General features: G+C 40.3%; 1 protein-coding gene and 1 long non-coding RNA gene across 3 annotated transcripts in view; one reads left to right on the forward strand and one right to left on the reverse strand.

The window, feature by feature from the left end:
- The first annotated feature begins 3 nt into the window (after window positions 1-3).
- On the forward strand, window positions 4-5,344 carry LOC115475605. The gene is made up of 3 exons (XR_003943069.1): window positions 4-161; window positions 1,554-1,660; window positions 5,086-5,344. It is a non-coding gene; the product is annotated as an uncharacterized LOC115475605 (long non-coding RNA).
- Window positions 5,345-24,255: 18,911 nt separating this feature from the next.
- Window positions 24,256-25,518, reverse strand: part of FOXK1 (forkhead box K1) — a 134,506-nt gene continuing 133,243 nt past the window's right edge. For both annotated transcript variants that reach the window (XM_030211456.1, XM_030211455.1), the window contains exon 9: window positions 24,256-25,382. In XM_030211456.1, coding sequence (XP_030067316.1) covers window positions 25,162-25,382 — 221 coding nt within the window. In that variant the 3' untranslated portion in view covers window positions 24,256-25,161. The remainder of the gene's footprint in view (window positions 25,383-25,518) is intronic.

Raw genomic sequence — 25,518 nt, forward strand, 5'->3', positions numbered from 1 at the left:
CACTTTAGGGCATCAGGACAGGAGTGCGGTGCTTAGCTGTACCTACACAGGGACTGCACTGGAGTGACCCGCGGAGTCCTGCGCTGCTGCTAGTCGCTGAGCCTGCGAGGTTAACTGCAAATCAAAAGAAAACAAAGTGCTACTGGCTTCAGAGAGCTGAGGTACAAGTTCGTTTCGGGACAGGCTTATGAACCTCAACATGTATGCACTGGAAGAGAGGAGGGAGACATGGTAGAAACGTTTAAATATCTCAAGGGCATTTAGGTACAGGAAGAGAGCCTTTTTCAAATGAACAAGAGCTCTGGAATGAGGGGTCATACCACAAAGTTAAGAGGGAATAGGCTTAGGAGTAACCTAAGGAAATATTATTTCACAGAAAGGGTGGTGGAATCGAGGACTGGTCCAGGATTGAAAAAGGCATGGGATAAGCATGTGGGATCAATTAGGAACAGGAAGAACTAGGGGTTACAGAGGATGGGCAGAGTGGATGGGTCATATGGCCTTTATCTGCCAGCATGGTTCTGTTTCTATGTTTCATTTTATTACATGTACAGAGTTGCTATATCCAAACCTTCTCCTCCTCTTCTCCCTATAACCCACTCCCTCAACCAACCCAGGCCTCCTTCTCCTCATTTCCTATCACATCACCGAAGAGGAAACCGCCCATCTTCTTTTCTCCTCGAAATGCACCACCTGTTCCTTTGACCCCATCCCCACCAACTTACTTAACACCATCTCTCCTACTGTCACCCCCCCCCCCCCATCTGTCATATCCTCAACCTCTCTCTCTCTCCACTGCAACTGTCCCTGACACCTTCAAGTGTCACACCACTCCTCAAAAAACCATCACTTGACCCTACCTGTCCCTCCAACTACTGCCCCATTTCCCTCCTACCCTTCCTCTCCAAGTTACTTGAACGTGCCATTCACAGCCGTTGCCTTGATTTTCTCTCCTCTCATGCCATCCTCGATCCACTTCAATCCATCTTTTGCCCCTTACATTCTACAGAAACGGCGCTATCTAAAGTCTGCAATGATCTCTTCCTTGCCAAATCCAAAGGCCATTATTCCATCCTCATCCTCCTCGACCTATCCGCCACTTTTGACACTGTCAATCACAATTTACTTCTTGCCACACTGTCCTCTTTTGGGTTCCAGGGCTCTGTCCTCTCCTGGTTCTCCTCTTATCTCTCCCACCATACCTTCAGAGTACATTCTCATGGTTCTTCCTCCACCCCCATCCCGCTCTCTGTTGGAGTTACTCAGGGGTTTGTCCTTGGACCCCTTCTTTTTTCAATCTACACCTCTTCCCTGGGCTCCCTGATCTCATTCCATGGCTTCCAATATCATACCAAGCTAAGTGGCCATGAAGTTTAAATTTGATTAAAATAAGAAAATAGAAGTGGGTTACTTAATAGAGGTTTTTGAGCCAGTGATGATCGGGCAGTGCTCCCTAACATTGTTTTACAACACAAGGAGCACATGCCAGGATTGATGCTTTTCCTCTATAATTTAAATAGAATTCATACTTGACACAATCAATATCTATTTAGGAGTCTAAAATTATATGTGTGTTGAGAGAAAGAACGAAGACAGATGCTGGATGGAAGGAAGACAGTGAAAAGAAGATGAGGAAAGCAGAAACCAGAGATGACAAACTGTAAATAATATATATGGGATGGGATGGGACGACTTTCCTATGAAGAGAGGCTGAGAAGGCTAGGGCTTTTCAGCTTGGAGAAGAGACGGCTGAGGGGAGATATGATAGAAGTGTATAAAATAATGAGTGGAATGGATCGGGTGGATGTGAAGCGACTGTTCACGCTATCCAAAAATACTAGGACTAGAGGGCATGAGTTGAAGCTACAGTGTGGTAAATTTAAAACGAATCGGAGAAAATTTTTCTTCACCCAACGTGTAATTAGACTCTGGAATTCATTGCCGGAGAACGTGGTACGGGCGGTTAGCTTGACGGAGTTTAAAAAGGGGTTAGATAGATTCCTAAAGGACAAGTCCATAGACCGCTATTAAATGGACTGGAAAAATTCCTCATTTTTAGGTATAACTTGTCTGGAATGTTTTTACGTTTGGGGAGCGTGCCAGGTGCCCTTGACCTGGATTGGCCACTGTCGGTGACAGGATGCTGGGCTAGATGGACCTTTGGTCTTTCCCAGTATGGCACTACTTATGTACTTATGTACTTATATATATATTTTTTTTTTTTTGCTTTAGGATAAAGTAGTATTGTAGCTGTGTTAATAAATGTTTATAATAGAACATGTAAATAAGGTAATCTTTTTATTGGACTAATTTTGATAAATTTTGACTAACTTTCGGAGAACAAAACCCCCTTCCTCAGGTCAGGATAGGACACTAATACACTATACTGTATTGACCTGAGGAAGAAGGTTTTGGCCTCTGACAGCTAAATGCATTAGTCCATTAAAATGGTATTTTATTTTCTATATTTGTTTTATTTCTATTTGTTAATTTGTAAAGTGGTGATTGGTATTTGTTATTTTTTTTTTTCAAATTTACATCTGTTGTCTTTATATTTTGCACAGTACTAGGGGACATTTTCTGTTTCTGTGGTGTTGCGTTGTATGCAGAGTCAGGCATCTTGGGGGTTGTTTAATTTTTGTCTAAATAGAAAGTTTATGATTACTTGTTCTATAGTGGATTAGGGTGTATCTGTGTTTGTGAAAAAGACATGACTTTCAGTTGGCATTGACTGTGCAGGATTGGCGATCTGTACTTTTCTGTCTGGTTTCCATTTACAATAGGTGAATTGATGTTCTAGTGCTCACTGTAGTGTTTAAGATGCTTTCTTTTTCCTTGTGTGACTCGTAGAAATGACTGCTTATGGTATGGTAGAATTGCTCCATAGGTCCTGAGTGTTTTGTATTCTCGGTGTGCCTAGTACTGGATTTTGGAGGGGGGTGTTAAAAAAATGACCGGCCCCGGGTGTCAACTACCCTAGGTATGCCACTGCCAAAACCTCATGGACACGTAGACAAAAGGCGAGGAAGTGAGGCAAAGACGATGAGGACTTCCAAAATGCTAAATATCTAGGACCTTTAAGATAGCACACAGTGGCATCAGGCCTTGTATTAGCAGTCCAGAGCTCAAAAACTAGTGCCAGCGATAAAAGGGGTTAGCGCCAGATTTGTAGACGTTATAAAGCACCAAATGCTCAGAGCTCGAGTACTGGTGCTAATGTGTATACCAAAGATGCCCGCAAATTGCATCCTAATGTATTTGAATGCTAATGAGGTCAGTTAACTATTCCTTCCTAATGCCCAGAAGCAAATGGTCTGTAATGCTGAAAAATTATCGCCAGCTCAGGGGCAGCATTGCGGGTTCTGGGGATAGGATTTCTTCTCAGATTCTCACTGTCTTTTTAAAGTGGAAGTCTGGCCAGCTTCTACACACTGATAAGCGAGAAACAAACGTGTGCAAATTCGAGCAAAACCGAAAGCACACATCAGCGCCTGTTTTTCTACGCTTAAATATTTGAAAGACTCATACTTAAAGGGGCAGATCAACACTGATGTGCTCTTGTAATTCCAGTTTTTGACTGCATACGGCACAAGAGCCGCACTTTAAGGTGAAACTTTTCAGCACATGCACCAGACACCTTCCTTTTCAGTTTAACAGCACAAATTATATGTCATTTGCTTGGAGCATTGATTAGCTGTTTTTCTTGCTGTTGCACTATGGGTTGTTTTTTTTTTTTTTTAGCACCTGGGCTTTGAACATCAGCCTCCCAGTCAGCAAAAATAAAGACAGCTCAAAGCTGGTAGTTTTTTTTCTTCTTTAACCACAAATAACCATATTCTTAAAACATTACTATTACTATGTTTATTACAATTTGTAATAGTCTCCTTATAATACTTTGTAATTCTGTTTACTATGTAAGCCGCATTGAACTTGCTGTGTGTGGGAAAGCGCGGGGTACAAATGTAATAAATAAATAAAGGCAGCTTGCAAAATTTAAACTAAGCTGTTTTTTCAGTTTACATCATATTGATGTACTTTGCATATCATTATTATATAGCCCACGGCAGGGGCGTAGCCAGACAACAGATTTTGGGTGGGCCTAGACAAGAATTGGGTGGGCACCGTGTTCTCCCCCCCCCCCAAAAAAAAAATCTCAGCTGGTGGGAAAATGCTTCTTTCCACCTTGGCAGCAGGAATGCACTGAAAGCTGAGCATGGGCAGGTGCCAGTGTTGTGGAGATTAGCGTTTTCGTTACCATCAGGGGGGAATCTTCAGGGATTCCCACCAGTTACCACTAAACATGTGCCACTGTTGGGTGGGCCTGAGCCATAAATGGGTGGGCCCTGGCCCACCCAAGCCCACCCGTGGTTACGCCACTGGCCCACGGTGGCTTAATGTGCATTATGGTAAAATACACAATTTGCCTCAACACAAGTTGGAACTACCACCCCCCCCCCCCTTTAGCAATGTTTTAAGTGTGTCAGTGTAGCCAGTAAACCCATTAATCAATTACAACAGCTGATTAAATGTAGGATTTTAACAAAAGCCTTCTTCAGAAGTTCTTTACATTTTAGTGAGATGCATAAAAAAGCCCAAACTAAAATTATTTTTAACCTGGGAAAGTGTGATATATTTTAAACTCCTCCTGACATGTAAAAAAAATCTTTAAATTTTTTTTTTAAGAAAATGAATAAGATAGAAAAATCTATTTGTAATTATCGTAGAAGTCGCTGGGATTAATTCCCATTCCAGTTCATTTAAAGCCTTTTTTTTTCTGGTAACTTTACTGCTCACAGCTAGAAAGAGGATCTCTGTACGAGGGCTCTGCCATAGGTGAAAGGTACCCATTTGGCCACAGTATGGCACTAGAGCTGCAGAAACATGCTGGAAACATGCCATTTTTAGCATTTCAGAATGCTGCATTTGTCTTCTGGTGTGGGTTTCTAAACGTGATCATCAAAACAGGGCACTTGTTGAACCCAGGGGGGCACGGATTACAAGTTAAGAATTTAATTTTGATTATTTGTGATATTGGCTACTGTTTGAAGAAATCATTAAAACCATCCAAAACCATCTAAATTTCAGGAGATCTCAAGACCGTCTTATTTGGAAAGGCCTACCCCAAGGACTCAGCCAGGGTCTCCACTGCTTGATATACATCAATTTTATGTCAATTCTGGACACATCCACCCCTTCCCTCCTCTCCCCTGGTTTCCCTGTTCCTTCCCCATCCTCTCCATTATTTCTTATGTAGGTTTTAATTTGTATTAGCTTAATTTACTAGATTGGCGTTTGCCTTTGCAGTGTGATGTAAGCCACATTAAGCCTGACGCAGTTGGGAAAATGTGGGGTATAAATGTGATAATAAAATAATAAATAAATGTATTGAGTTTTTGCACATTGGTACTATTTTAAACTGTTTTCTGAGAGTGTTTTCACTGATTAGGGCACAGGGATGTGACCCGCTGAGTGAAAAAGTACCAAAAGTGAGGTATGTGAAGTATGGTCATTTTTGGAGCCATCCTCCTGAAGAAGCCCATGGTGAAACATGATCATGTCGGGGAGAGGATTACAGATTTGATCATATTTTGGATTCCGATTGTGGAGAGATTTCTCTCTCATGTGTGGGATTTTTCATAATGGACCTTTATTAAAACACTTTGGTCTGGTACGCTAGCACCACCTTGAGACATTTCTAATCCTGGGTAATCGACAGCAAACGGCAATATCATCTGATACAGGTAAGTTTTCTTGTTTCACTTAACAGTTTTTAATTAAGGACTTGATCTGGTAGGGATTAATGGTGCAATGATTGAATTTAGTGATTGCCAGGTGGTTGAATGATCACAAGTAATCACTACACTATATTCTGAGCACCAGTTTCACTATATTTTTAGATAGTTTATGTAGTTTGCTTTCAATATTTGATTCTACTGATATAGCGGTCCTTTTTGTATCAAAGTTAGGACTGCCTTTTGTACAGTCCTACATGACCAGTTAGGTATGCAGGAACAGACACTGCCTACAACTCCCAGCTCCACCCCAGACCACCTGGGCACTAACTGGCAGGTGTCATGGCAGTCACACCAGGCTTTAAGCGATACTGTGCAGTTAATTGCCACTGAAAATCTGATGGCCCACTCAGCCTGGTTTAAACGGGCAGGAACATCTCCTGCTCACTTAAACTGCACAGAGTATCAACCCCACATTTTTTTCTCAAGACATCAGTTTAGTGAGAAGCAGGGGAACTGAGTTCAATTCCCACTGTAGCTCTTGTGACTCTAGGCAAGTGACGCAAGCCACTTAGCCCTCCATTGCCCCAGGTACAAAATAAGTACCTGTATATATGACCATCTCTAGGAAAAAGGTAAGTAAAGTCAACAGAAACAAAAAAAAGAGATTTTAATGAATTCTGTTAGAGCAAACAATTAGGATTTATTTACTGCCTTTCTGAAGGAATTCACTCAAAGTGGTGTACAGCAAGTCAAACATAAGCAATAGACAATTACAGCAGTAAAAATATTCAAATACAAAGTATGTCAAAGTATACTACATTACAATGTCAACACAATATGCAACAAAAATTTAATAGACAGCAAAGGGTATTAACCAAAGATGGAGCATATAGAGTAACAGGAATAAGAAAATAAGGGGACTAAGTTGCACATGATGTCAGAGTGTGCATGTGTGAGTGTATATGTGTGTGTGTGTGTCAGTGGTGTAGCTACACGGGGCCTAAGCCCCCCAAATTTGCTCTGGGACCCTGGTTTGGCTGGCAGGGGTCCCCAACCCCCACCAGCTGAAGCCTTTGTCCACCACTGGTCTCTGGCGCCGCTGCATTGCCTGCCCGTCTCTCACTTCCATTAATGGTTTGGCGCGCTTGTTTTAGTGAAACAGAGCATGCATGCATGCTCAATTTCTTTAAAACGAGCATGCCAGACATGAGGGGAAGACAGTGCTTGGAGGCAATGTGGCGGCACCGGAGACCAGAACAGTTTCAGCTGGCGGGGGTTGGGGACCCCTGCCAGCCAAGGTATAAGCGGCAGCAGTGTTTTCAGCTGGCGGGGATTGGGGACCCCCGCCAGCCAAGGTATGTACAGCAGGGTGGCAGACCAAAATGTGCCCCCCCCCCCACTTTGGTCTCTGGCCCCCTCCCAGCTCAAGGTCTGGCTATGCCCCTTGGGTGTGTGTCCTTCCTTTAAGCAGAGATAGTCTTCTGTTATGTGAAGCCTTTCAGGGAGTGAGTGAATACTACTACAACTACTTAACATTTCTAAAGTGCTACTAGGGTTACGCAGCGCTGTAAAAAAATTAAAGTTACAGAAGTTCAAACATGTAACTTTTTCAGACTGCTTATGGATCCATGACATGAAAAATCAGCTACACTCAACATTTTAGATCTGCTACTTTAGTCAGGGAGTCACATATGTAAACCATTTTGATTAGAACCATAGAAAGGTGGCATATCAAATCCCATCCTCTTTTCCCTATCAAAATCCAGAAATTAACTCTGCCATAGCACGGCAATAGTCACATTATAGTGTCACAAGAGGCACATCCAGCCTGATTTTCAAGGTAACCAAAACATGCCAGTTTCTCTCATTCCTAGCCCAATGTCTGCTAATATCTCTGATAAATATTCATTATGGAGTGAGGAGTGGCCTAGTGGTTAGAGCACCAGTCTTGCAATCCAGAGGTGACCGCTTCAAATCCCACCGCTGCTCCTTGTGATCTACGGCAAGTCACTTAACCCTCCATTGCCTCAGGTACAAACTTAAGATTGTGAGCCCTCCTGGGACAGAGAAATACCCAGAGTACCTGAATGTAACTCACCTTGAGCTACCACTGAAAAAGGTGTGAACAAAATCTAAATAAATAAAATTGTGGATACCAAAAATCAGATGAACCTGTGAGCCTTGAAGATCAGATATGAATACCAGAAATTCAGTGATCGGCAATATCTCCATAAGATGCTGCCTACAATTCAACTCTACTTTTTTCCATAGCAGTTCAGAATGGATTACAATAAGAATAAAATCAGTTCACAATCTCATTCAAAATGTCTACTTACCATATGATAGAATCCATCTCTGCTCAACGGCCACTCACTCCATGGTAAAACATGAGAAATCTGGGGGGAAAAAGGCAGCTCTCCCCCCCCCCCCCCCCCCAAAAAAAAAAAAAAAAAAAAAAAAATTAATCCCTGGTGGAAAGAAACACAGAAACAGCAGCAGTGTTTTTCCATATTTCATACAGAATTTTATTTCTGGTTATAGAAACAAAAGGCTAAGAGGAGAAAACTCCCTCAACCACATACATCAACTTTCAGTGTACAGTATAAACAGGGAACAGTTAAACTGAAAAAAAAATAGAATTTAAAAACTTTATTACAGCCCTAAAACATCAAACTAATATATTAGAAATCACATTCAGTTTTCAAATTATTTTAAAAAGTATGGCTCCTCATAAAAAAAAAATACTGTATCCTCAAATTGAAAACCAAGTCTCAGATTGATGTTGGCTTTCATGAACAGTTAACTGTCTTTTCCCACATCTAATTCATCTTTACAATTTTTCATGCGTCACATGGCTTGCACATTCAGGATGGGTGTGGAGAGGACTATGTATTAAGTTATGTCCAATAAAAAGGTATCATCTTATTTTCTTTTCCATGTTTTATTTTGTTTGATTTCTAGAGAGGACTATTGAAATGCCACATACTTAAGATCCCACTTTGCAGATAAAGCATGCTTTCAATATTGAAACCTTTATATCAATATAAAAAAATACTTTCTGCTTTTTTAATTTAGGAACAAAAAAATACCCCGATTCCCTCTGACTTGTAAATGCTGATGCTTCTTCAGTTCTATCCAGTTCAATCCTAATCTGTTACTGTAGTTAAACATCCTGCAAAACTGTTACAAAATAAAATCTACTCTACAGCACATACTGTACTTGTTTTGCATAGTTAGCTGTCGACACCAGAAATATATTAGATTCAAAAATACATTTGCCACCCTCTCCAATAATCTTACCAAGAAGAGAAACGCCACAATGATTTTATCAATCCAAATTTAAACTACTAGTCCCTTTTCACTGCATGATCAGTTCTCGGTTACCTTTTCTTTTCATATTTTGGCATATTTGGGTACTACATGCTGTGAAGAGCAGAAACGAGAATTACTCTCTTCCAGCACAAACGTTTTAAGAGGAAGATTATCCTTTCAAACATTACTGTTCCAACAACTTCCTGCTTCTTTCTAGCTCCTTGGGACAGACCATAAACTGGTCAATGAACAGGCCAATTAACCTATGTAAAATGAAATCTCTCTCAACTTGTAGCTTATGCACGCGAGTTATCTACTCATAATGCTTAATTCACAGATAATTCAAATCTATGTGATTTGAGAATCTACAACTAGTAGATATGATCCACCATAACACTAGGGATGAATGCCCTTAATGCTGAAGCTTATTTTAGTACTGAGGTCTTCAAACTCAATTGAAAAAAATACAGCCTGGCGAAGCGAACACTGGGAACAGTGAGTTCTACATCCTTCTCTCTTGCTGCTTTAAATTGTCCTTCTGTGTTTAATTTTGAAACTATCTGGCTATCACTTCAAGAATTACAAAAAAATCACCATCTGGCCAATTCTAGGCATTGTCCTACCAAAGACATTTATTTGAAGGAAGGAGTTTTAAAAAACTAGAGATTCAGGAGGCACTGATGAAGGACAACCTGGTTATTCACTGGAACATGGAATCTATGGAAAATACAGCATACAGGAGGAATCTGCGTGTTATGAATTTTCCTAAGATTCTTACTGTATAATGAGATGTTTAACAAGTATCTTCAGTGGTAAAAGCTAAATCCTCTCTTCCTCCTATTTCTAATAAATATTTTGCCAGAAGCTAAGAGAAGGAAAATGGAGGGAGGAAGTAATGTGACGCAACCCTTTGACAGTCTCAAACAGACACATTTTCTGGAAGAGTCAGCTAGAGACTGCTGTTCCTAGTATTCGTTTACAGTTAGTTTTGAACTCAGGTTGGCTTTTGAAGTTTTCAAAGTGCGTCATTTGCAGTCTTTAGGGTGTAAGTTCCCCCCTCCCCCCGATGTTTTTTGAGAAACACAGAAGAAACATATGCTAAGGCCTAAAGTTGTGCAGCTAGGGGCTTATTTATACGATTTCCTTATGAATGTATTGTGGTTTATCAAAGTACTAGATATGTATTCTATGAACCGTTTATCTTCACCAGGACCTACTGGCACACTTCCTTTAGGTGAGGTGCCCCTGGCTCCCTGAGATTGTAAAGAAGATGCTATACAATCTGCTATAATTTCCTCTTAATTATTATCCTTAGTATTCTCTATGTTAATTACTAGCCCCCTAGATTGTGGACTGACTCAAGAAAAAGAATTATAAGATTTTGTTTCCCATTATATTTTTCTTAGTGGTTCTTTTTCTTTTAATTTCCTTAGAGCAATGTGTGTTTTGCTTGTTAAGCTTATATTGTTTGATAACATTTTATTCAACCTGACTCCAAGGATGAGTCATCTATACATTCCAGCAACGGGCAGAAATTTCAACTGTTATTATAAAGCTGTTATTACTAATGAACCATATATTTTGGTAGAATATATTACCACCATGCAAGCTATTCATCATTTGAAATTGGGGGAGGGAAATATGGTTGTAAGATCTGTGGTGTACATTTTGTAATTGAGAATAGTGCTAAAATAGGTGAGATTTGCCTGCTTCAGAATAATAATTTCTGTACATGTGCAAGGAAGGTGTCAAGATTAGGCCATCTTTTAATATTCAGGCTTCCAATCGGAGAAAAGGATCTATCTCGGAGAAGCTAATGTCCTCAAAGCAGAAAAGCCTATGCTATGACTCCATTTCTAAGTGTAAGGGGAGGCAGGATTAACTGGGAAAAAAATGTTTCAAAGATAATTGATATGCTTGTTGGAAGAAATCACTGAAAACGCTGGAAGCAAACTTATACAAACTGCGTGCTTTCAAGAAAAATTCCTCAGTCCTACCTCAGATGCCTAATCTCCTTCATCCCTAACAAAGTCTACATGCAAATAGAAAAAATGCTTTTCAAGAAGTAATGACTTGCATGTGATCATTTTCAGATTTCTATTGCATTTACACTATTATAGATTAAGTTATATTCCAGGGGCCCGCAAGAGCAAAGTTTTACCATCACTTATAATGGTATGAGATGGAGCATCCCAATTATTTCAAAGAAAAACAACATTATACATCTTATTCTGGAGATTCATATCTATACTTTCAATAATGGAACAATTTTAGTGATCAAATCAGCTGTCAATCAAAATGACCAGTGCCCTATCACAGAACTATGCACTGTCGGCTTGAAAAATAAATTTCCTAGTTAAAATTCAGTTTGCACACTGTGCCTGTTCTCCAACTAGTGATGACTTTAATGAATCTGAGGGGCCTTCTGGGTTTCATCTGACAAATTCATAAGAAACAATGCTGACAGACATGTTTGTATAACAAACCACTTCCATCACTGGAAAGGTCATGACATCTAAACAATTTTAGGATAAGCAGAAATTGTAGTAACTGAAAAAACAGCAGACTGGCTAAAAAAAACTGTTTATATGGTCTTTGGTTACATCATTTCTTGGCGAGAAGCCATGCTATCAACAGAGAGGTAGAAAATAGAGCATAATAGGTTTGTTGATATCTGCTGTCATCATGAACAAGTACCATCTAGTAGCAGTACTAATGAGAGAACAGATTGATCCACAAACCACAAACAATATCACTGATCACCATCTCATCACAGAGGAAAGCCTTAATGACATGAAGGTAGCACAAGGCAGAATGAACACCAAAGCAGTACTGCAAAGTAACAGACCACAAGAAGGACTGTCATTTCACCTTGGAAAGTGGGAATATTTTTTTAGTGCAATAGACATCCAGGGTTTGTTTTGGGTTTTTTTTTTTTAACTGTAAAAATGCTCAACATTAATCTCTATAAAACTAAAGGATTCGTTTTGTGATATTTGTGGTCCATCTCTGAAACACAGTATGAGCTAATGAACTAATTTTATTAGTGTTCACCTATTCCACTTATACCTAGTGTCTTTAGTAACTTAACATTAAGTGGTGATTATGAAGTACAAAAATCAGAACTATATAAGCAAATGATCTATAAATGATAGATCATTTGCCAAATTAGGACTCTGGATACTGGTAATGTTAGAAACTGCTTAATGTCTCACCGAAGTAATATGTATGTACCACCCCTCTCCCCACCCCCCTCTGTTCTCACTCAGAAACTCAATGAGCACACGTGGAGTAGCTGCCTAATGGTTAGTGCAGAAGCCTGAGAAGCTGGGGAACCAGGTTTGATTCCCTCTGCATCTGCTTGTGACTCTAGGCAAGTCACTTAACCCTCCATTGCCCCAAGTACAAAATAAGTACCTATTTTTACTATGTAAACCGCTTTAATTGTAACCACAGAAAGGTGGTATATCAAATCCCACCCCTTTCTTTATAAACACCCCGATTCATGCCCAGGAAACCTGCATTGGTGTACACCTCCCCACCGCCCAAAGCCAGTTGTATCACTCAATACCATATACTGTAATTTTGAGCTTGTATGAAATGACAATTACAACAAAGTCCCAAACTCTTACACATTCCTCTTAGATTCCCTGTACAATTTTCCTCACCCATCCACTACCTTTTTTACAATTCTACTTCGTCATTTTTTTTTTTTTTTTTAAATCCCCTTCAATATGGCCACTGGGCCTTTCCAACACAATCCCCTTCAATGTATACACTTACCCTCTTACGATGCTCCTCGATGTATTTTAACATCCTTTTACAGTCTCTCAGTGATATACCCTCAGGACCACCCCGAAAGTCTTACCCTTTTCAAAGGATTTCTGAAACGCATCCACAAGCCCTTTTAAACCTCTGTCGTCATGGATCGAGTCATAAAAATTCTCATCACCCTCAGAGACCTCAACCCTCCCCACCCCCACATACAATCGTGTAAATTGTACCCCATCCAGTCAAGCATGCTCGAAGGGCTGGTGTTTTCACAGTATCACCATGAGCTCTGAGTGTGGAGCAAAGAATGCAACTTTGCATTTCTGCAGACAGGTTTGTGCAATGTCCCCGGCTTCAGCAACACAATTGTGAATTTCCACAGCATAGTAACGACCCCTATAAATGCAATATAAGAATAGCAAAATTGCCCCAACTTCTAGTTTCTCATTAAAGGATGTGGCAGTGGTGATTTTGTTTGTTAGCAGAATTTAAATCTTTTGTTTTCCCTCTCAGGTCAAAAGGCTCTTGTTTTCAAAGTACAGTACTAGTCTTGAAGGATTATCAGGGAATACATACCGTACTTTTAAAATTAAGAATGTACCATGTTACACAAATAACTGGTAAGTAAACTCTTATTGGTCAGTATGCTAAATTGAATTAATCATTCAATATTAGCTGCCCTGCTGCAACTCACTTCAATACTTTCTCCCAGGACACCTAATCACAGTGAGGATAGCCCAGGTGTACCATCTGGAAGATTGAGGGAAGGGGCTAAATACAGCTACCTTCAGCCTCACTCTTTAAGCAAGCAAAAATTTACATTTCAGTAGTTTAAACTTAACTTTTTAGACTATATTTACATTATTTAAATAGACATATCCATTGACCATTCAGTAAATATTTCCCTTATGCCTTATTTGTCCTGTCTGTCCTATTAGATTGTAAGCTCTCTTGAGCAGGGACTGTCTTTTCTACATGTTAAATTGTGAAGCGCTGCGTACAACTGGTAGCGCTATAGAAATGATTTATAGTAGTAGTAGTAGTAAATATTTCCTCTCTTCTTTCCCCTTTAACCTTCACCCTATGACCCCCTCATTCTAGAGCCTCTACTGCAAAGAAACAGGCCCAACTCCTTGGAAGTATTTAAATACCCCACTTCGCCTCCAGGATATATACAAAGCAGCAGCAGAAGGACTTCTAGGAAGGGGAAACAGACATCACAGAAACTTTGACGAGACTGGCATTTGTCTGCTATGCTTGCAGGTGATGCTGTAAAACACATAGTACAAAATTATATAAATGTAACGAAAACATGTCTTTTGGCCCAGCAGTTTCTTCCAGCTCAGGTGTTGAGGTGCGGAGTGGCCAATTTAACATCCTGAAGGAAGCAACAAGCAAGTTTAGCTCCAAGGCTTTCCCCCAGAATGGTGATGAAACGCAAGGGACAAGCTCAAGATTTCCCTTCAGAATCTCAGCAATTGGCGCCTTTCAGGTAGGCAACCATCCCAGAGATATTCACCAGATTACCATAGACGCCGGCAGCCCCATTAGGACGATTGAAGCAGCATCTCTTGGGGAGACAGAAGCAACTCTGAGCCCAGTCCTGCGTGAAGCCCACCTCTTCCAAGGATGGTGTCTTTGCAGCTGGAACTGCAGCAAAGCCTGTCACATGCCAGCACGCTGAATGCCGACGGGAGTGACTGCCTAAGGAGACACGCCTGGGACAGCTTCCAAGGAGCAAATGGCTCCTGAAGTGGAGGGAACAGTGGGAAGAACTATGAGCACCCTGTAAAAACAGCCCTGTTTAGGCAAGACATTCTAGAGCCTATAATAAGTATTCCTTCTTTAGAGAAAGCAATCTACTGTGGACACTGAGCACTTTGTGGGATGCTATTACTGTCTTGCATAAATCTATTACAGATCTTATGGCTGCTAATCAGAAAAGTTCTTCAGAATTACTGGGAACTTTTACAACCACTCAGGAGCGATTGGTTAAGTTAGAAGGGCAATGACTGAGTCATGCACTGCTCAACTAGCTTTAATTAAAGATTAATTTTATCTCTAATTAAAGTTAGTTGAGCAGTGCATGTTAAGCTTTCTATGAACTTTAATTTTAAGTTCATAGAAAGCTTAAGATTGTGGAAAATTTGCCCCTCTTAAACTTCCCAAAACATCCAATTATGTCTGCAGTAGTCTTATTGAATAAATATCTGGAAGAGGTTTTGCATGTGCCTAAAGAAGTACTTCCTCCTTTTGCCAAGGTGTATTATATACAGTGGTGGAAATAAGTATTTGATCCCTTGCTGATTTTGTAAGTTTGCCCACTGACAAAGACATGAGCAGCCCATAATTGAAGGGTAGGTTATTGGTAACAGTGAGAGATAGCACATCACAAATTAAATCCGGAAAATCACATTGTGGAAAGTATATGAATTTATTTGCATTCTGCAGAGGGAAATAAGTATTTGATCCCCCACCAACCAGTAAGAGATCTGGCCCCTACAGACCAGGTAGATGCTCCAAATCAACTCGTTACCTGCATGACAGACAGCTGTCGGCAATGGTCACCTGTATGAAAGACACCTGTCCACAGACTCAGTGAATCAGTCAGACTCTAACCTCTACAAAATGGCCAAGAGCAAGGAGCTGTCTAAGGATGTCAGGGACAAGATCATACACCTGCACAAGGCTGGAATGGGCTACAAAACCATCAGTAAGACGCTGGGCGAGAAGGAGACAACTGTTGGTGCCATAGTAAGAAAATGGAAGAAGTACAAAATGATTGTCAATCGACAAAGATCTGGGGCTCCACGCAAAATCTCACCTCGTGGGGTATCCTTGATCATGAGGAAGGTTAGAAATCAGCCTACAACTACAAGGGGGGAACTTGTCAATGATCTCAAGGCAGCTGGGACCACTGTCACCACGAAAACCATTGGTAACACATTACGACATAACGGATTGCAATCCTGCAGTGCCCGCAAGGTCCCCCTGCTCCGGAAGGCACATGTGACGGCCCGTCTGAAGTTTGCCAGTGAACACCTGGATGATGCCGAGAGTGATTGGGAGAAGGTGCTGTGGTCAGATGAGACAAAAATTGAGCTCTTTGGCATGAACTCAACTCGCCGTGTTTGGAGGAAGAGAAATGCTGCCTATGACCCAAAGAACACCGTCCCCACTGTCAAGCATGGAGGTGGAAATGTTATGTTTTGGGGGTGTTTCTCTGCTAAGGGCACAGGACTACTTCACCGCATCAATGGGAGAATGGATGGGGCCATGTACCGTACAATTCTGAGTGACAACCTCCTTCCCTCCGCCAGGGCCTTAAAAATGGGTCGTGGCTGGGTCTTCCAGCACGACAATGACCCAAAACATACAGCCAAGGCAACAAAGGAGTGGCTCAGGAAGAAGCACATTAGGGTCATGGAGTGGCCTAGCCAGTCACCAGACCTTAATCCCATTGAAAACTTATGGAGGGAGCTGAAGCTGCGAGTTGCCAAGCGACAGCCCAGAACTCTTAATGATTTAGAGATGATCTGCAAAGAGGAGTGGACCAAAATTCCTCCTGACATGTGTACAAACCTCATCATCAACTACAGAAGACGTCTGACCGCTGTGCTTGCCAACAAGGGTTTTGCCACCAAGTATTAGGTCTTGTTTGCCAGAGGGATTAAATACTTATTTCCCTCTGCAGAATGCAAATAAATTCATATACTTTCCACAATGTGATTTTCCGGATTTAATTTGTGATGTGCTATCTCTCACTGTTACCAATAACCTACCCTTCAATTATGGGCTGCTCATGTCTTTGTCAGTGGGCAAACTTACAAAATCAGCAAGGGATCAAATACTTATTTCCACCACTGTAAGTCCATGGGATCAGTTCAGAATGAAGTTGCTACTCTGACAAACACGGATTTGACTGCTTTCTTTAGTTTAAACCTTTGTGGGGGTTTTTGTTCTTGCAGCTTCAAGGATTTTTCCTCACTTCCCCACTCCTTATTGTGGACTAGGTAGCACATTATTTGATGATCATATGTTTTTTGCTTTGTAATATTTCTATTTTGTGCTTTTCTTTTCAAGCTGGTACCGTAAATCTAATTTCAATTCAATAAAGAATCAGGTTTCACAAGACTTCATTCACAACTACCTGGGTGTTTCCCCCCTCTTTTCTACCTTCTCCTGTTTCATCTAGCCAAGTCATTGCAGCTTCTGTAATCCTGCAATAGTGGACCCTAAATTGGGCCACTTGTAATCATCACCACAGCATAGCTACCAAGTACTACTTCCCACAAGGAAATGTGCATGCTACCTGCACATCGTCCCCTGCCCCAACCTACCTGTGAAGCAGAAGAACTGGCCTGAAAATAGAAACTAGTGCACTTTATAGTTTCTAAAGTTTATAAAGGTAGTGCTTGCAACAGCACAGAATTTTATCACTCACAGTTAACTCTGACTTCTGGATAAAAATCAATTCATGGTTCCTGCAACTATATGGTCTATGAACGGAAGGACAATATCAAACTTCTAGCATTAAAAAAAATGTATTAATGTCATAGAGCAAAGAGTCTCTAGCCTAAGTGGGCTTCTGTTTTTAGGAGTTTATTTTCCAGCCTCATAGGAGGTTTTTGACAGTACAAAGGTATCATTGCTGGGCACCTTTTCTGGAGGAATCATATGTATTTGTATCACGAGTCATCCGCACAGAAAAGGCACAAAAACAGAGTGGACGATACAAGACAAGCCTGAGGAAGTGGGGAAAGTAGTATTTTTCTGTGTTTAATCAATAAACAAACAATTTTAATTTTATTGCATTAGGGGCATCGGTGTTTTTTGGTTAAAACAAAATCCAGAATCCCTAACCACAATTTATTTTGTGAAATTCTATACACACACAGATACCCTCCATATAGATGTCTAAGAAGCAGTTATTAAATGTCTAGGTTGAACATGGAAAGATGGCAACGCAACAAAAATTTTAAAAAACAAATTCACAAGATGTTGGCAGGTCAACAGCCAGGTCTGTCCAGCAGGCTAATTATGCCTATAAGTAATAATCTGGACTAAAATCAACAGCAACAAACTTGTAAGAGTGAGGTCCCAAATCCCTTAGATAGGAATGTAATATGGTGACTGGTAATGATTGTTCACGTCTACAACTATGTAAAGCTGGGATGTTGCAGCAATTTGGTGGTGGCAGTGTACAATCTAGAAAGGCTACAGGGACCAAGTTGTTTGGTCAATAGGCAAGCCAATATTGGGAGTTATCTGGATTACTATAAAGCTGTGTGATTTGGGCATGGGATGAGAACTGTGCAATAAGAGGAGGAAGATCTTATAAGGGGCTACTGGGACACAGCCACATAAAGTGTGGACAGGAATAACTGGGCAGGCTGGTTCTTTCTTCCATTGTTTACTGGATATTTGCTTGCTATCCTCCAGTCCTCTAACAAAAATGGTCTTCCAACTGGTGCTTGTGGCAGAAATTTGTAGTAATCAAGGCCACAGTCCCAAAGCCTTTACCCAATACAAACCTTCATAGAAAATTTGTCATGCAGAGGAGACTGAAATCAGCTGATCGTATTATTCTAGTCATCCTTTTTCATGCCTACATCCTCTCTATACAAGATTTGGCGCAGCCCTTTTTGAGTATTTACAATTTCATCTATGTCCTAAGAACAGATTTTCTGTGGACTATTGAGCTAGTTAAAAATATATGGAAAAAGAAAAGTTAGCAGATATACACTATACCAAAGACAATCATTGTTATACTCTGAAAGCTGCCAGAAAAGCAGCACATTCCATTAAACAGAAAGCCACAATTTTATTAACATGAAACAAAAGGGTCAAAGTGAGGATGATTAAGAGGTATATAAGCAGAGACATAATAAACAAAACAGGTTTGTATTGGGGGGGGGGAAGAGACGGACGGCTGAGGGGGCAATATGATAGAGGTCTACAAAATACTGAGTGGTGTACAAAAGGTAAACACAAATCCATTTTTTACTCTTTCAAGAAGTAGAAAGACTGGGGACACTCAAGAAAGATACATGGTACTACTCTTAAAACTAACAGGAGGAAATATTTTTTCACTCAATGAATAGTTAAGCTCTGGAACTCATTGCCAGAGGATGTGGTATCAGCAGTTAGTGTATCTGGGTTTAAAAAAGGTTTGGACAAGTTCATGGAGGAAAAGTCCATAGTCTGCTATTAAGATAGATATAGGAAAAGCCACTGCCTGTCCCTGGGATCAGTAGCACGAAATCTTGCTGTTTGGGATTTTGTCAGGTATTTGTGACCTGGATTGGCCACTGTTGGACGCAGGATACTGGGCTAGTTTGCCTATTCTTACATTCAGAAAAGAATGAAAAAAGAAAATAGAATATATATTGATAATCTGTAGCTGTAAACCCAGGTTAGTACCAACATATGAGAACTGGGTGAAATAAGTTCACAAGGACAATCTATATTTGTCAACTCAAATAATTCATATATTATTTTTAGTTCAAATCAAAAAAGGAAGCCACACTTCATATCTATTATTCAAGGATTAAGGTGATAACTCAATCTCAAGAGAAATGTAGACATTTTCTTTCAACAGAAAGTTGAAGAACGAGCAGCAGCTCAGAGGTCGATTAATCTCACAGAACTGGCAACCCAAGTAAGCAAACTAGAAGATCTGAAAATACTTGCTCTTTCATCTTCCTCTAAGTTCTGCAGATTTCAGGACAATGTATGAATTCACACAACTCTCAACAAAAAAAGAATTAGAGATAATTCTGTATACAGATTACAAAACAATTAAAGGCAGCATATATACAAAAGCCTTGTAAGCAGGGCTTGAAAACATTCTGGACAGCAGATTACCTGAAAGTGTCTAAAAATTTGATACTTGTGCCAAAGGAAGGGACTGCTATTGCAGCACGAGATTCTGAGCCCGTGGGGCTGCAGCAGACTTATGATCAAGGATCCATTATAGCGACTGAAGAACCTCCACAGGGCCACATTAGATGGAGGACAGAGATAATAGAAACGGGAGGAGAAATACAAGCCAAAATGAAACAATTTTAAACACACCCTAAAAAGGGAAAGAGAAAGACTTCTGCCTGGCTCCTAGGCTTTCAATTTTTTTTTTCCTATCGCTGATAAAAATTCTTTTCCATCCTCATCCCAAAAGGCACTTTTCTATGCTGGCAGTACCAGCATTCTTAAGACTTTCACCTATTTAGTTAAGTTAGGAATGGAAAATTGGCAACACATTAGAACAGTGTTTCCCATGTTCGATCCCGGAGTTCCCTTTGCCAGTCAGATTTTCAGGATATTCACAATAAATATGCATGAAAAAGATTTGCATATAATAGAAGCAGTGTATGCAAATCAAGTTCACGCATATTCATTGTGGATATCTTGAAAAGCTGACTGGCAAGGGAGTACTCCAGGACTGGACTTGGGAAACACTGACCTAGAAGGACAGACACTAAGAAATGCCAACGATTGTGAAGGTTTCAGAAGCCTCATAGTGAATCCCAGTCGCTCCAGCCCTATATGAAAGTCAACTGAAGAAAAAAAAATGTAATTTAAAAAGGAAGAAAAGAATGAAATATTAAAATTAATAATGAAGCAACTGGAAACATGTAAGTCTGACTAGGTAACATTTCAGGTTAACATGCTGTGAGTCCTAGCCAATTTTCTTCCCTACCAAAACTTGAGCTCACATTTCCAGTCTGTAGAGACTTACAGACAGCAATGGTACAGCTCAATATGGAATAACTATAATTTTCCTGTGCTGACAACTATAAAATCTGTTGCATCAGATGCAATCCAAAGTGAAGATACTTTTTGATATAAAAGCAACAGTGGACTGCAGACGCACAAAACTATTGTATTTCAGATATGATGATTTTGGTAAAATACCTGAAGAATCTGATGGCATGGGTAGGCATAGGAAAGGTGGAAGGCCAGTGGTTCAAGCTGAAACCTGCTATAAATATTGCACTAAATCTTTACACAAGTAAAAGAAAACAAGGTAAACAGGAAGCCTATATGGTTTTCCAAACAAGTGGTCGAAAAAATAAGGGCTAAAGAGGCCTGCATTCAAGAAATACAAAACAGCAGAAGGATCAAGGAACAGTTTGCTGGATTAAACTCAAGCTATCCAAAGCATAGGTGGAAGAAAAAAATGGCTAAAGATGTAAAGATAGGTGACAAGTCCTTTTTCAGATATACTGGGGAAAGGAGAAAATCTAGGAATGGAATGGAATGGTGAGGCTGAGAACAGCTATGTGGAGAGTGATGAGGACAAAGTAAATGTGCTGAACAAATACTTCTTTTCAGTGTCCACAGAAGAAAATACTGGAGAAGAACCATGGTCAGCTGCCGAGGATATATCTAGAAATAGAGTGGATATTGCACTGCTCACAGAAGAAAGTGTTTATGAACAACTTCAAAATCCGAAAGTGGACAAAGTTATGGAGCCGGATGGGATACATCCCAGGATACTGAAGGAGCTCAAAGAAATCCTGGCAGGATCTCTTAAGGATTTAATAGATCTTTAGAGATTCATTAATAAGCTGAGGGGGCCAAACTCAGGACCCAAAGTAGTGAACTGAATTGGAAACTGGTTAACCGACAGGCAAAGGGTGGTGATAAATGGAATTTGCTTGGAGAAAAGGAAGGCAAGTAGTGGAGTGCCTCAGGGGTCAGTACTGGGGCTGATTATGTTTAATAATTTTAAACAGAATATGCTGTTTAATTTGTGAGAGACATTGCTGAAGGGTTAGAAGGAAAAGTTTGCCTTTTTATGGATGAACAAAGATAGCCTAAATACCCTAGAAGGAGTAGAAACCATGAGAAGAGATCTCCCAAAATTTGAAGACTGGTCAAAGGTCTGCCATTAAAATTTAATGTGAAGAAGTGCAGAATGATACACTTGGGTGCAGAAAGCCAAAGGCGATGTATCAGATAGGTTTAAGTACAGCTCAGGAGAGGGATTTTGGGGTGATGGTGTCTGAGAAACTCAAGGCGATGAAACAATGTGACAAAGCGGTGGCCATGGCCAGAAGCGTGCTAGACTGTATAGAAAGATATAGTCAGCAGAAGAAAAGAGGTGTTGAAGCCCCTGTACAAGTCCTTGAGGCCCCACTTGGGAGTACTGTATTCAGTTTTGAAGCTGTTCAAAGAAAAGTGACATAAATGGCATGACGTTCTGTGCCACAAGAAATATATGGACACACTTGATGACCTGAAGATGTACTCTCAAGGAGGAAGGAGAGACGGGGTGATATGATACAGATATTCAAATATTTGAAAGGTATTAATCTACAAATAAACCTTTTTCAGAAACAGGATGGTGGAAGAACTAGAGGACATGAATTTTGTGGGGGCTGACTCAGGAATAACATCAGTTAGTACTTTTTCACATAGAGAGTGGTAGATGCCTGGAATGTCCTCCCACAGGTGGTGGTGGTGGAGACAGAAATCAAAATGTGTGGGATAAACACAAAAGAATTCTGTAAGGAAGGCATGGAACCAAAAAAGCTTAGCATATTATATGGCAACACCAGTAATAGAAGCAAAGCCAGTCCTGAACAGACTTCTACAGTCTGTGCCCCGATTATGGCTGGACAGATTCAGCTTCAGTAGTTGGAGAATAAGGTCTTTGCCTAAAAATAAAAGGACAAATCAACATCAAGTATGCATATGTACTATCACATCGTACCTAATGCTATGAGTATGTTGTTGGGTAGATTGAATGGACCGTACAATTGTTTATCTGCCGTCATCTACTACATTACTATGTGGGTTTGTACTTTGTTGATGCAAAATGATAAAGCATTAGTTAATGACCGGGTAAGCATGTGCAAACCTGGAGTATATCTATGCTTCTGTGTTGTTATACACTAATCTCAGGCTCACAGAGACAAAAAATGGCAGATGACTACAATATGGCCTATCCAGGCTGCCCATGAATACGGTCTTACTATCCCTTCCTCTCCCTTTAGAGATCCAACGTGCTTGTCTCAAGCTTTCTTAAATTATGAAACAATCCTTGTTTCTACCACCTCCACCAGGAGGCTGTTCTACACATTCATCACCTGTTCCATGAAGAAATATTTCCTTAGTTAATCCCAAGTCTGTCCCCCTTCATCTTCATCCTATGCCCCATCATTTCAGAGTCTCCTTTCAATTGAAAGTCTCTCCTCCTGCGCACTTATACCATGGAGGTATTTAAATGTCTCTTACCATATCTCTTCACTCCTGTCTTTTGTCCATATATCCATACTGAGATCTTTAAGTCTGTCCCCATACACCTGATGACTTATATAACTCAGTTTCTGAACAGCTGTTTGAAGCTGATTACAGCAAGGCTGCTAACACCAGAAGAAAAAAGAACTGGTCTCCCCATTGAATTTTAACCTTGTTTATTCTCCAAATGATATCACTTTCATTCCAACAGGATCCAGAGCTATCAGCTCACTCTAATACGGACTCAGAGTGGCAGATAGAACCAGTCCCTTTTATCATCTTCCTTCTTGGATTATTTTGGAACTACTGATACAGAGAGAAGATGAACAAAATTTTAAAAGCCTGGACAAACATGTTATTGGGAAGACCTAGGAGTATGCCACCTCTCTAGTAGCAGGTCTGAGCTTTCACATTTATGGCAAGAGATTGAACAGCCTGCAAAGAAAGCTGACTTTTAAACATTTTCCTTTTAACCCTTGAGTGTCAAAATTATAAGTGCTCACTCCTGCTCAACAAGCTCACTTCCTCTTATCAAAGCAAATAGAATGATGGATAACGGCAAAACTAAGCCAGGCAACAGCAACTAGAGGAGGAGAATTCCAGAAGTAGTCGAGAGGCAAGATTGACGTGCAAAAAAAAGAAAAAAAAAACCCATTAGCTTAGAAGACCCTGCTGATTAAAAACCTTCTGGGAAGGTTGTTTACTGCCAGTGTTATCTGCTGCGGATGGCATACACTAACAGTTCATAAATGACCCACTTGGTGTTTTCAATAGTGTAAATTCACTGGCTGCATTTATTCATTTATGATTTCAGAAGACTTAATGGAAGGATTTTTTTTTTCAGCTCCTGGAAGAAAATTCCTTGTAGTTAGTTCTACTAAATATCTTTTATACTTTGTATTTTAGAATTATCAACCTCCTTTATGAAGGAGTCCACTTTTTCATGTACAATATTATATCTGTGTGCCGCTCTCACTAGCTACTCAACTCTGCCCAGCAGCATTCAACTCCAAACCTCAGCTCCAGATACTGGCTTTGGCTCCAACTATCTACCGCAGCTTAGGTTCTGTTTTCCAACTACAACCTTGGCACCTCAAATACTGGCCACAGTCTTTTCCCTACAACCATGGCATCAAAATCAGTGGGTGGTACTGGCAAGAATGTAAAAAAAAAACCCAACTGCCAATACATATCCTTTCACGCTACCACTGTTTTATTACAAAATATTTGCAGAAATTCAGCTGATCAGAAAGGAATCCCACTTGGGAAGCAAGATCATACATACGGAAAATGGTATACATGATGGATGTGCAGTCTTTCCTGTAGTTTTCTCAGCAGCAATGACACCTAGATCACGATCCATAGAAACAGAAGCTGAAAGGAAAATCAATAAAATAAAGCAAAAGAGGCTGGGGGAAAAACTTTCGTTGCGAGAATATAGAAATTAATGCTTCCATTCAGTCTTATTTCCCATAAGGGTCTGTTGATAAGTAATTGCAGCCAGAAAGATTTGGTTTGTCAGTCCTCTCACACATAAATACAAATCCACATAAAATTTTTTATACAGTTTTTTTTTTTTTTAATCTGCTTTTATTTGGTACCATGTTGCTTTAATGCCATCTCCATGGTATCTTGCATTAATACTCTCTTGAAAGTCACAGCATCCCTGCAAACGTACAGTCCATGTTCAAACACTCAGTGCCAGACCTGTTAAGGCATTCAAGATTAAAAGCCTTCTTCCGATGGTGAAGCTGTTCCTTTGAAACATTCCTTTTACAAGGTGACCTGCAAAGAAACTACTTTCCCTGTGTGTCTGAAGAGCATGGGGAAATATCACCAGCAGTCATACAATCAGTTGTCTGTATCATATTTAAAAATCTAAAGTTGACAAAAATAACTAAGATTTGTGCAAAGTCCAGTACAGCTGCAGGGATTCTTCCTCAATTTATTTTGGCACCTCAAGGGCCTAAGAACTGTGGACCTGTCCTTTCATACTAAGAAAAAAAAACAAAACAAAAAAAAAAAACAACGTTTTATTTCCGGATCATAAAACTTGTCTCTTCTCTAGTTTCCTTCCTTCCTCGGATGTTCTGTCTCGTCACTCGCCACTTCCCTGGGCTTGTGAAGCTGTGGATGTGATGACACCTGCCTGAGCTGCTGTCACTGCACCACTAGGATCATCCACGCGGGCTTTTTTGACATTGGGTTCATCCAAGGATGAAACTGTATAGATGGCCTCAGCCTCACAGGCTCGGACAACTGCTACGGGAGTGGATGAGCTGGCCTGGGCAGCAAGAAGCTGTAACGGGTTTGTAAGAGCTGAGAAACAACAGAGTAATGTCAATTTTTATTACCTATGAGTTAAGGGTTTTCACAATGGCATCATACACTAACAATAACAGAGGTAGGGGTGCACACTGATCAGGTTAGCCCCAAACTAAATTAATGCCTTAAA

This window comes from Microcaecilia unicolor, chromosome 8, assembly GCF_901765095.1.
Source record: "Microcaecilia unicolor chromosome 8, aMicUni1.1, whole genome shotgun sequence".
NCBI lineage: Eukaryota > Metazoa > Chordata > Amphibia > Gymnophiona > Siphonopidae > Microcaecilia > Microcaecilia unicolor.